The sequence below is a fragment of the Carassius gibelio genome, chromosome B20 (genome assembly GCF_023724105.1).
Source record: "Carassius gibelio isolate Cgi1373 ecotype wild population from Czech Republic chromosome B20, carGib1.2-hapl.c, whole genome shotgun sequence".
Taxonomy (NCBI): domain Eukaryota; kingdom Metazoa; phylum Chordata; class Actinopteri; order Cypriniformes; family Cyprinidae; genus Carassius; species Carassius gibelio.
Window position 1 is genome coordinate 16,282,555 of NC_068415.1, and position 13,229 is coordinate 16,295,783.

The window sequence follows — 13,229 nt, forward strand, 5'->3', positions numbered from 1 at the left end:
TGTGGTGATGTTGTTGGAATGCATTAGTCTCTGCATCACTGGAACACAATGAAGTCCCAAATCTGCAGTGTGCCCAGATCTCAATAAAGTGTTCCGGTGGCATGTGGGACCGTGTGCCACTGCTGTATCACTCCTGCTGTGGTTGAAATCTGCAAGTTCAGTTAAGGTTATGTCTCAAATAGATGGTCTGTATAGACGAAAAAGGAGAGAAGTAATGCTTGTTTGTGCAGCTACTTCATTTCTTTATACTAAGTGATCATTTTGTGATTAAACACAATTTATGTTGTATTTTTAGTTATATTAGATATATATATGTATATACTGTAGATATTGATATACATAATATAAAGTTTTTTTCATTTTCATAGAGCAATATACAGTAGCAATAAAAAATTAAAATCTATAAATTAATCTATAAACTTTAGAGAAACATTTATGAAACTTTATTAAGATGACTGACATCTTTAAGACAGCCGTAGATACTAATAAAGCTGTAGTACTAATAAAGAAGGAATCAGATATAGTTATAGAATTATGCATGTGTTTTTGGAATGTGCATACATGCCAATGTGCATGTTTATATTGTGCGTACTGTATATGTTTATCAGCAGAGAGTGTTTTTATGAAAGCTGATGGCCTCTGACACCGCTGCTGTTGAAATGTCACACTCAGCTGGCCCCCAGTGAATTGTCTCCCGAACCTGACACAAACCACAACCTTAGCAAGACACTTGTTGAGTTGGCAGGTGTTAATGACAGTGTGCAATGTGTTAGACCCCCACTGAGATCCGGAAACCAAGGGCATTTATCAAGATGACAGTGCAAATGATCAACACTAATAATAAGAATAATAATAAGAATCTTTATAAATTATAATATATAAAAATATTTTCATAATTTTAAATTGTTTTACTATACAATTATCAAACAGTTTTATTGTTATAAGCAACAATGCTGATTGTTAGATTTAAAATTGGCAAACAAATGATAAAAAAAAAAAAAAAAAAAAAAAGAAAATTATTTTGCAGTTTTTATGTACATTTGAAAGAAAAACAAACTGAAACATAGTGATGTCACAAAAAAAAAAAAAAGTTTGCTCCTTCTAAAATGCTCCAGTGTGAGAAATTGAATGGATTGATGTGCAGCTGTCAGATGTTTTTCTATGAACTGGAGACTGTTCTGTCTTTGTGTCCCCTGTGGGCCACATGTCCCTGTTTATTGGTTATTCTGGTCTCTTGACTTGTGTTGTGTAATACCTGCTCTTTCTGGCATGTAGTGATGGGATATATAAATACAAATTCTGTCTTCATTTAGTCCTTCACCTATCGTTCCAAACTTGTATTACTTTTTTTTTTTCCAAAATGAAATTATTAAGAAATCCTTTACCATACAGTTTCCCAATTTCACAGTGACCAAGGCAACTCGTATTGCTTATATGCCTATTGAATATATACATATTTAATAATTGTAAATGCGTATGGAATTTTGGTAACCAGTGCCCTATACCACCTGTACAAGGATATACTTTTCTTAATTCATATTTTTGTCTTTATTCCTTTTAAAATTAATACATTTAAATGAAAAATACATTTATTTGAGAATTACAATTGAATAAGATATTAAGACTTCATATCTTAAAGTTTTTTTCCCACCAGCAAATAGTAATTGCATAAACCTCAATAGAAAATGATTCAGTTTATTTATTACTATCTATAGTGTGGTTAAAAGATACTGTAGATGAATTAATGAAATATACATTCACTGAAAAGCTAAACTGCATGATATTAAGTATTAAGAATGAACACTTAAAAAATAAAAAAATAAATAAAAACAAACACAAAAACTGTAAACCTATATACTTAAAATATAAAAATAGAGTTTTAAAAAAACTCAACTAAAATCTTTTTCAAGATATGTTTTCTGCAAGACATATTGTGTGGTTGTGTTTGTTCCTCACTAAAAGCTATCTTGTTTTAAAATTATTTTTGAAAGCTTGAAAGCCATTTGGACACTGTATAGTTTTTGTTGTGTGTAAAACATCAATATGAATATACTGATGTATAGCTTTTGAATGAGTGATGACAGAGATTTCAAGTGAACTATTCCTTTAATCATTTCACACAGTCATTTCACACAGGTTTTTTTCTGGAAGTGCATATAAGGACATGTCAGATGTTGTTATAGAACACTGGTTGTATAACGCTTTTGTTTTTTGTTTTTAGCATCTTGATATGACATTCTTCCCGCATACATCTGCTGTTCCATTCAAACTAATTAGTTTGACGCGTTCAGTGTGATGCTGTTCAGATCTAATATCTGTAAATGGGTCTCTTGAATCCTAAAGTCCATCTCTGTGCTATTTATATGCATGCGCGAGCGTAGTTTGGCATGAAGTGAAACGTCTGCCTCTGTCTTTCTGACTTAGGATCCCATTGCAGACTCTTCTGCAGTGGGCCACTTGCCAGCTGCGGCCCACTCTCAACGAAATGCCACACGTGCGGAGGACTCGATGTTGCCTGTAAGTTCGCATAACTTTCTTGGGTTGTTTAAGGCTCTTCTGTCCCATTTTCTCATTTGTACAGCAGTTCAGTAACCTCTCTCCTATTCAATGTTGAGCGGAGATGCACTAATGGCTCTCTAATTTATGCTAATGTTACTCTGAATGCTGCACCCCTTAGTGTGTTTGTTTATCTAAAGTGTTTTTAGATGCGAGTCAATTCAAATTAGACTGCACAAGCTTCATTCCCCATACCCTGACACACACAGCCACACGCAGCATGTTTCACCAATTAATGTTTCTCTTTTCCATTATCCCATGATACAACTGTGGGGTCGTCACATCAAACTGAACATTTATGAGCACTCATAACCTCTGATGTTCACACCCGAAAGCTATTCATCTGTTTGGCCTCAAAGACAAAGACAAAAAAACTTTATGGTTTACTAAATGCTACATAAGCACAGCTGCAAATTAGATATAGGCCCTCAAAATGATAAATTACTTGGAAAAGTATCCATTAGGAGCTGCTTCGCCTGGGAGGTTGACTGTGTTGCCAAAATTAGCATGGCTTTTTTTTTTTTGCTAGTGTAATAAAAGCGTTAGGATTTCATGCAATATTGCAGAATGAACACATCTATTTTTACCTTCCTTCCTCCGTGTCAGTGTCTAGGGAAAATTGCTCCTTTCAGGAACATAAAGCATGTTTGAGAAATTAGCCTTTTGATTATGTGACGGCTGGAACAAAAAAGCAGAAATCCTCGGTGGAGCAAATGCTAATTAAACCTGTGAGGTGCACATCACGGACACTATTTATAAACAGTTCTGGGCTGACAGTCCAAAGCTGTTGAGGATGCAACAATTAGGTATACTTACTTCTCACCCCCTCATTTTCGCTCTACCAGCTTAAAAAGTGAATTCCATCAAGTGTCTGCACAGAAGGCATTATTCCATTTTGTCCTCCAGATAACCTCTCAGCTGTTCTCTATAAGATAAGAAACTTTCAGCTGTGAAACCTGCAGGTTGAATCACAGAAAATGCATTAAATAGGCTTTTTTTGTCTTAAATTCAATAAGAAATTGCTGATTTTTTAGTTTAGGTATTTCATTGATATTTATTTATGCTTAATTTCCTGTGTGGATGCATTATCAGCTGATATTAGAGCTTTGTTAATTTATTTGTATCAATTGTTATACTCATTTCCTCTAATTTTACAATTATTATCCAATGCTCATTTAAAGTCAGTGTTAAAAACACTAATGATTTTAATACTGTTAATTCAGTATTACTGATTTATAGTATTATACTTTTAATTCAGCTATTGATCATAATAAATGTTGAACATTAAAATTAAATTTTCAAATATCCATAAAAAAATAAATTAACTTTTTCATATTTCATCATTTAATTCTTTTTTAAATGCTTAATTTTTTTTTAAATTTAGGTACTATAATTTGGGAATTTAATGTTAGCAATTTGTCATTTTAAAAAGTATATTGTAAATGTATATTGGCTCATGCCACTTGTAGTGCACACATTTGGGTCATGTGATCTGATTCCGTTTCAGTTGGATATTGCATTTGTGTAGAAACGCCTTTTAGCAAGCAAACTCCAGCGATTAAACCTATTTAACTGTGAACTTAAGTGAACCCTTAGATTGTAGTATAACACCATATTAAGTCTACAGACCTCCCCCTACAATGCGTGCAGAAAATGTCTTCATATTCTTCATTTGCCTACCAATGAGTTAATGCTGTATTTGTGTACGTTAAGCAAACTTTTTACAAATATATGTTAATCAGAGTGGGCTTTTTCTTTAAAGACCTATAATCTGCATTGGCCTGAAGCTGACAAGTAATGTTTAAGCTTTTGTTTAAAGGGATAAAGTGCAAGCGTGGGCGTAGCTGAGTGAAAGCATCCTCTTTATTTTGCTTTCAGAGCCATAAAGACCACATTTATTCCACACTTTAATGATACAGTCTCCACAACATACAGTACATCCACACTATTAGCTGTAATCTTTCATAAACTCAAAAGAATTCGCCTGATCAATAAAACAACTTTGTTCACTCATGAGATCTTAGATTCTCTTTGGATATGGCGGATGGAGTGGTAGGATCAGTCGAGGAATCCCAGCTTTCCATCCTCTCCTCCTCTGACATGAAAGCTGTCAGATCAAAGTGGTTATAGGCTGAAAGACCAGGTCTCTGGAGCTATATGACACCCATCAACCTGGAATTATTCATGTTCAAGTGAACATAGATGATCTCACCTTGAAATCCACACCTGACTTTTTTTAAAAGTCATGAACTATGTTAACTAAGCCTTTCAAGTGCACCTTATCAATATAAGATGGCACATGCCAAGATGAATATGTCTTTATTTTTCTAAGCCTTTTCTTACCCTATTGTTTTCTTTCCAGCTCGTTTACATTGCACACAGAAAAGCATGTCACCAACCAACACTAGGCAATAATATGCTGCATGAAAGTAAAATGTAAAAAGTTATTCATTTATTTGTTTTGTCTGGATTTCTTTTAAAATACAGAAATGTATTTTGTATTTTTGATACAATGACTTGAATATAAAGAATATAAATAAATTCTAAATAAAAAAACTTTGATCTTTTCTTAGACATACTGTAAAGTGACAACTGATTTCAGTCTCATTAAAAACTCTCATTGAAAGATTCAGTTCTCCAAAATAAAATCTTATAATCTAGTTTTTGCAACAGTTTTTTGAAAATATTGTAAAAATATTGTTTTGTTAAGATATACGTTCACACCATAAAATGATAATGACAATATAGTTGCAATCATTTGTTGGAAGGTTTCCAACTGATAAATGATAAAAAAAAATAAAAAAAACATTAAATGAAATCACGCCATAGTAGAACTATAAAGGTGGAGCTGGGGAAGGTGAAGGGTTTCTGAAGCGTGCTGCAACTGCTACAGCAAGCTCTATCTGAGTATTTGAATATTGAGCAACAAGCTCCTTGGCTGCTGATCAGTTGTGCCATGAGAATTTTTATAGATTTTTTTCCCCATATATGTTTATAACATGATTTGTGATGGAGTTCAGCTGTAGTGTTAACATGTTGTTACCATCTCTGATGATACATTCTCTGTTTCTTCGCCAGGGTCTCAGCAGCCTGTTCAGCTCATTAAAAGTGGTGCGTTTACTCCGTCTGGGTCGAGTGGCACGCAAACTGGACCACTATCTGGAATATGGTGCTGCTGTGTTAGTTTTACTGGTGTGTGTCTTTGGCCTGGTGGCACATTGGCTGGCCTGCATCTGGTACAGCATTGGTGATTACGAGATCATCGATGAGGGCACCAACAACCTCAAGAGGGAGAGCTGGCTTTATCAGTTGGCTATCAGCATTGGCACACCATACCGCTACAATGCCAGTGGCTCTGGCCAGTGGGAAGGCGGTCCCAGTAAGCACACACTCTACATATCATCTCTCTATTTCACCATGACAAGTCTCACCACCATTGGCTTTGGGAACATTGCACCTACTACAGACGGGGAGAAGATCTTCTCGGTGGCCATGATGATGGTGGGCTGTAAGTATCACTAAATGGTTTCCTTGCTTTGTGGATGCTTTAATAGATAGATTGAGCTCTAGGTGGTTGGTAAATGTATGGAGATTAGGGAGGCACAATATATCCATGGCATTACTTTTGTTGACTGATATTAGTCTTTATATTGGTAGCGCTACTTAATATATATTTAAAGGAATAGTTCACCCCAAATTTTAAATATTTTAAAAATATACACACACTAAGGCCATTCAAGCTATAGATGAGTTTGTTTCTTCATCAGAACAGGAGAAATTTAGCATTACATAACTTGCTCACCAATGGAGTGAATGGGTGCCGTCAGAATGAGAGTCCAAACAGCTGGTAAAAACATTACAATAATTCATAAGTAATACACAGGAATGCAGTCCATCAATTAAAATCTTGTGAAGTGAAAAGCTGCGTGTTTGTAAGAAACAAATCCATCATTAAGACATTTTAGCTTCAAACCATTGCTTCTGGCTAAAATTTGAATCCTATATCCAGAATATTGCTTTTTGGGTGAACTATTCCTTTAATTTTATATATATATATATATATATATATATATATATATACATATATATATATATACATATATATATATATATATATATATATATATATATATATATATATATATATATATATATATATATATATATATAACTTGTTTTTGCAGTCATCTAACATAATCCTTTACAGTTTTTTTTTTTTCAACTTACATTTTCAAAACTTTGCCTCTTTTTTTCAAAGATTTCAAAACACACCAGTCCAAGAATTGCACACACAAAATGCGAAATGCCTCACATCTCTTGGAAAATGAATCACTGCATTCAAAACATTTGCAAACAAATGTTAATTCCTGTTTGATTTGTGTGTGTGTTACATAGAGAATTGTGTGTTGTGTTTTGTTAAACTGAAAACTGAGTCAAATGCGAAGAATTAGTGTATGGTTTGCAGATCTGGAGAGTGCTTCTAGTGTTTGACAGTTACGTTTCAGAAATTGTGACAAGTAAAGATTTTGTGTAAGCAGTTGAGAAAACTGTCAAACAGGGTTATATGTCTTTAGCAATAAATATATTATACATTATAATGAATGTAGTAATGCCAAAATTCACTTGTAGCATTTAAAATAATTGATTTACATTTCTATCTTTTTTTTTGTTGTTGTTGAAAAAATACTGTAGAAATTCGATGAATTTTCACATTATTATCATTATCATCCAAAATATGAAAAGAATTAGCAGCTTTTGGTATCGTCCAGAATTTTAATATCAGTGTATCCTTTATCGTTTAAGCTGAACTTCAAGGTAGGGAATGCACTTAAAATTGCATCAGAGTGTTTATTAAATTCTCACCAATCAGGGCATATCAGCAAACTTTAAGTGCTATATAAAAGCATTGCAGACACATTAATAGTATCACATAACATCACATAATGTAATATAAAACTATTTTCTGCCTTTGCAGGATTTCTGTTTAGAAAAACATTTGCATCATGTTCTAATAACACCTGCAATGCGCCTTTGAAAACATTATAAACTTGTGCTTTAAACCTCCTGAACCCATAATGTCACTGTTTGCTCTTCATCCCCTAATCACTTGCTGTTTCTCTGATGTTCAGAAGTACTGCAGCAGCCCAGGAGTAGTGCAGGTCAGCTTTTGAGTTACTGAACAGTTCCATCAGTAATCCTCTACAGATCCACAGGGCTAGCGATAGAATAAACTACAGTAAACTGTAAGCTGTTGGTTGAAACGTAAAGTGAGCCACCCAGGAGGCTGTAAAACAGTGTCAGTGAGTAAACTGGTAACAGTGGCACAGCTAAACACACAGTTTTGGAAGAGATAGAGATATATATAGGGCAATACATTGGTAAAATTTAAATAGCAGTTAGATTGTTGTACAAGGTGTAGTACAGTAATTTTGTGATGCTAAAATACTGCTTTATATTCTAGTTTAATATGCAGAGACTACTATGAGTCAGCCATTTGTAGGTCAACTTCGTGACGAGTATAAAAACACTGTGCTTTTCAAACAGTAGTGCAAAAAAAATTTTCTTATTTTTCTCTTGCTTTTCAGTAAAGTATCTAAACATCCTTACAAGATCCATCTATCCAAACCAAACCAGCATTTATTTATTTACTAATGTTCTTTAGATCAATTTTTTGTTCAGCTGGATTTCTGTTTATTTTACAGTGTGACACTTGTGACTCAATCAGTGGTGTGATTTTTCTTTTTCACACTTTCAATGAGTGCCACTAGTAGCACAGAAGTGACACACTTCAGCTTTCAAGTTTTAATTGGAAAGCTGACTAAAGGTAGTTTCATTTGGCATACTCCACCTTATTTCAGGTCAGTTTTAGTGGTAGTGAGTCGCAGTGCTGATCATTTCCTGATGTGGAGCAGCGCAGTGCTTGCCGTTGGTTTATTGCTTGGTTGTTCTGAATCGATTCTGTCACACTTCTCTCTGTCTGCACAAATGACAGCAGATGGAGAGAAAGTCTTGTGTTGCTTGTGGATTTATCTCACAGTGCTACAGTATGGTGCATTGTGTGGTATTCTGTTGTACTGCATTAGCCAAATCCAGCTAATACTAGATTATTATGAAGCAGACATTTAGAATTAATGAACCATATGAATTCATAAAGACGAGCTGATTTACACAAACCGAGTTCAATTGGCTGTTCTTAGAGTCATATGTGTGCTAATCACGGATCTGTGGATGTACTTTTTGTGTGGTGATGCTGAATCAGTGTTTAATGCATTGTATGAATGGGACTGGATTTATATTATCTGTGGAATTAGCATTAGGTTAATCACCATGTTAAAGCCAGCTGTGCTGTTTTAGTGAAACAGAGCTACAGTTTAGACTCTTGTTCTTCTTGCCGGTGCATAAATTTGCTTTGTACTTCTTTTTTTAAACATAAATCCTGGGCTTGTTAAGGTTCAGTGTATCTTTGTTGGATTGAGAGAGGAGAGAGAGCAGGTTCTGCTGCTTCTGGGGCCCTTAAAGAGACAGTTGATCCAGAAATAAAAAACTTAAGTGGAATATGAAATAAGATATTTTCAAGAAGCTTCACATATATATGTTATTTATAAGTTAATTATATAATATTGTTCTTACCAACCAGACATATATAAAACCTGTTTGATTTATATACTTTTTTTAGTATTTATTAATATTGTGAATTAGCCTTTTTAGTTTAAGTTTTAGTTATATTTAAAAATAATTCAACTTACATTTAATTTATTTTAATTTCAGATTTAGCTATTTTAGTACTTTAGCCAACACTGATTTTACTTTTATTTGCCAAGGCAACATTACTAATGTTTGTTTATATTTTGTACATTCATGTTTTTGATATCATATTTATACTTAATTTTATTTCAGATTCATTCTCATTTTTAGTTTTAGTGGACAATAACAATATACCTGAAAGAATCAGATCAAGCAGTTATTTAAAAAGAATTAGCTAAAAAGAAGCATTCATTTACTGGTCCAGTTCTCAGGTCGTTTTTCTCTCTTTAACTGTGCTTTGTGAAAAAGAGTGCTTTGTATTTCCAACATGATCCTTTCATGTCCCTAAGCAAAACATCAAATGGTTTTGGAACCACATGAGAATGAGAAAATTACAGGATTTTCATTTTTGGGAGAACTATTCCTGTAAGAGCTGCCTGGACTGATTAATAAAACATACATACACTTACATTACATAACAAATTGCCCACATTGTCCACATCTCCCTCTCTTTGTCTCGCTCATTCTCTTGAGTAGGGTGTAAGACAAATGCGAGGCTGTAGTTCAGAAGACTCCGAGCAACATCACATTTTAATACTGTCGAGGTTAAGACTTATAGTGTATGCTGAGTAAGGGAACTGATGCTCTGTGCATCAGGACTCCTCGGGGCCAAGCGGTCATGTGACCACAGTCTCATAGGGCTTGACTCTACCGATAAACCTTGTCCATTCTTTGGCAGTGACCAGAGTGCTGCTGCAGTACAGTTCAGTCAGCAGTAATGGTCTCACCCAAAGGGTTTTCCAAAGGTTTATGTGTTCCTGGTACACCGATATGATAGTTTCTTCATCTCATAGAGCTCGGCAGTAGCCGTAATGACCCTCCGCGGCTCGTTTTGAGCTATCTTTGAGCATCAACTGTTATAGGGGACTGTTACAGTCAGCACAGGGGAGACATTTTCCTTCAGTGAGGCACACATTATCAGAAGAACCAGATCTATGTCTAATGGAATCACATCTCATAAAGTGGCATTATAGTCTTCAAGTGTCTGTGCATTTTCTGCATGTCAACAAACAAAAGTTACATTACTTGTCTTGTTCAGTTTATGAGTATACATAAAGATTCAGAAATTTCAGTATGTTTGTAATTTGAATACAAGAAAGTGCTACATGTTTATTGTTCTTAAGTATTAAAGATAAAACAAACAAAAACTTTTATATATGAAATTTAGTTCAATAAAGAGTAAGACATTATGCTTTGGAAAGTAGTGAAGTAAGGTTTTCTGAAGAAAAACACTATAAAAAAACTATAGATACTTTTTTAATTTACTTGAGTTAAGTAAAAAATACTTCACTACTGTTCTCCTCTGTTTAAACCATACTACATTTTCATTCAATTGTAATTAGCATGCAGTTAAGTGTTAGAAAACATTTCATTCAGCTATTAAGTATATTATTGTTATTCCCATAGTAGTGTTATTTCCATAGTAAGTACTTTTTTTAAAAGTATGCTAAAGTGTACTTGTTTTGAGGGAATTTATAAGTAATAAAGACAGTAAGAGTTAGATTTGTAAGATTTGTTTCAACAGCTATAATTTCAAGGAGACTTACATCAGTCTATGACGGCTATGTTATTAGACATGTTGAATGTGTTGCGTATGACAAGACATCTGAAACACCCCGATGGGAAAGTCATTTCCACTCGCACTCCAGTCGCACAGTGTTGTTCTGGATGTCTTTTCTTCATGCTTCATATGTCGATAAGCAGCAGTATTCACAAAGAAATCTGATGTGTTAACTTGTTCAGTCAGTGCAATACACTGATGCATTCCTGCATTTGTGAAGTTATTGATCTGCCATCTCTGACTAAATACTGACTGTGCCTGAGCTCATGGCTGTCCAGATGCTGTTTTCACCATCTCTCCTTTTCATGTTCTTCATAATAGCATGTGATGTAATATAATTTCATGATAATAGCAGTGCTTTAAGTGATTCATTTTTTTAATCAAATAAATAAGCATTTCATAAATTATTATGGAATTAATTACAGTTTTTCTTTACATTTATTATGTAATTGTACAATAATATTAAGTTGTATTTATAGCCCTGCTCTCAGTGCACCTCAGGTATAGCAAAAGGCTCATTCTTCTATTTGAAGGACAGTCAAACCCGAAGATGTTGTATCCTGGTGTATAATTACTCTAATGAGTCTTCTCTCTCATATGCACACCTCTGACAATCATCTGCTGTTTTCTCTGCCAAGACATTTTGGGTTTGCACCTATTCAAATGTAAATCAAATCATTTTCCTCCTGCTCCAGTCTTGGGAAAGAGAAACTAGATCGCCCATAATGTCTTACAGCAAACAGGGACAGTGGCTGAAATATATTATGCAATGCATCATTATGTGCATCTTTTTAAGTAGGGGGTAGAAAGTGTCAGGAGTTTAAGGTCCAGAGGGTTTATTGATCTCCCAGTCCATTCAAATGACAGGTATACTGAACCTACAATCAATGCTGTACAGAACGGGTATAAATAGCTGAATTTGTTGTCAAACTGTGTCTAATTTAAGATCAGCATAATGCATGTATAACTGCATTAATTTGAGATAAATTCTCTGACACACAATTTTTTTGAGCTCTTGGTGTTTTGCCAGACACCTTTATTGGTCAATATTCCAGCATATTATCAAGCCTGACTCGCATTTGGCAGGAGACTCATAATTCCCTGGGTTAGGTCAGTTAATATTGTGAACTATTAAGGGTGTAGGCGTCAAGAGATTTCTTGCCTGTTTACTGCCTAATGGAGTTGGAAAATGTTTGCACTTAAACTGGGGTTGAAAATGAACACAAACCAGCATGCACTGCTGGGAGACAGATGTGGAAAATGTAAGTGATAGAGACTGTTGTGGTGCATCTCCAGCTTTAGGGCACTGAGTGCCTCTCTGAGGTGCTGTATTGACTGTAGCGATGTGGAGAGAGGAGGAGGTTACTTAATGCAGTAGGTGAAGGAGGGTTAGTTTCGGGAAGATAGACAACATGATGTAAATCCCTCTGTTGTTGTAAGCTTGGAGAGATCTCTGACCTCACTACTGAGAAGGAGAGAGAGTGCACTCTGATAAATGCATTCTGGAAATGTCAAGTGACCAAAATTAACTTTATGATTCTAAATGCCATTTTTTCTAATATAGTTTTTTATATATATATTTTTTCTTAAAATAGTAGCTGACAAAAATATGTACAAGGACAAGAATGAATATATATAGGGGCGTGCGATAATGACAAAAAGTGATATGTTGATATTTTATTTTGAATTTTGTTGATAACGATAATTAGACCATATTTTGCTAATTATTTTGTGCTGGTACTTGGACAGGTTTTAATACTGCCTTTAACGAACCGTCATGTTTTTATTTCCTTAGATTGAGCTATTTCAATCTACAAACACCGCGGGTCCCCTTACATGGAAATCACCACCATGTTTCTACAGTAGCCCTAAACGGACAAACTGCTCTACACAGCATGTTTCGTCTCTTTGTTGCTTTTGCGAATAAAACACTGACACAATGATGAACAAGTACATTAACATTTGCAATAACATTGATTTATTGAATAATTAAATAAATATAATTCCTTGATTTACCTTTGTAAAGAAATCTCATTGCTCTCTGCTGTCTTTACCGACGGCATCTTTAGTGTCGGCCACCATAGCTTCTCTAAAAGGAAGGATTGAGCGGGGGACTGAGCAGTTGGTTGCAACAAACTGCTAGATGCTGCTAAAAATTACACAGTGCACCTTTAAATATCTTCATATTCTGTGATGGTGGTTAGTTTTCAGGGCTAACAGAAATTAACTTTTCCAATACGTTTAAATCGATTTTTACCTTTATAAAGCCCAATTTTTTCTAACCTAATTAAATGTATGCATCATCTTT

At 34.5% G+C, this 13,229-nt stretch overlaps 1 protein-coding gene across 1 annotated transcript in view; it reads left to right on the top strand.

The window, feature by feature from the left end:
• kcnh5a (potassium voltage-gated channel, subfamily H (eag-related), member 5a) overlaps positions 1–13,229 on the top strand; it is a 75,884-nt gene that overhangs the window by 27,079 nt on the left and 35,576 nt on the right. The window contains exons 7-8 of the mRNA XM_052585677.1: positions 2,425–2,517; positions 5,635–6,064. Of these exons, the coding sequence (XP_052441637.1) occupies positions 2,425–2,517; positions 5,635–6,064 (523 nt within the window). The remainder of the gene's footprint in view (positions 1–2,424; positions 2,518–5,634; positions 6,065–13,229) is intronic.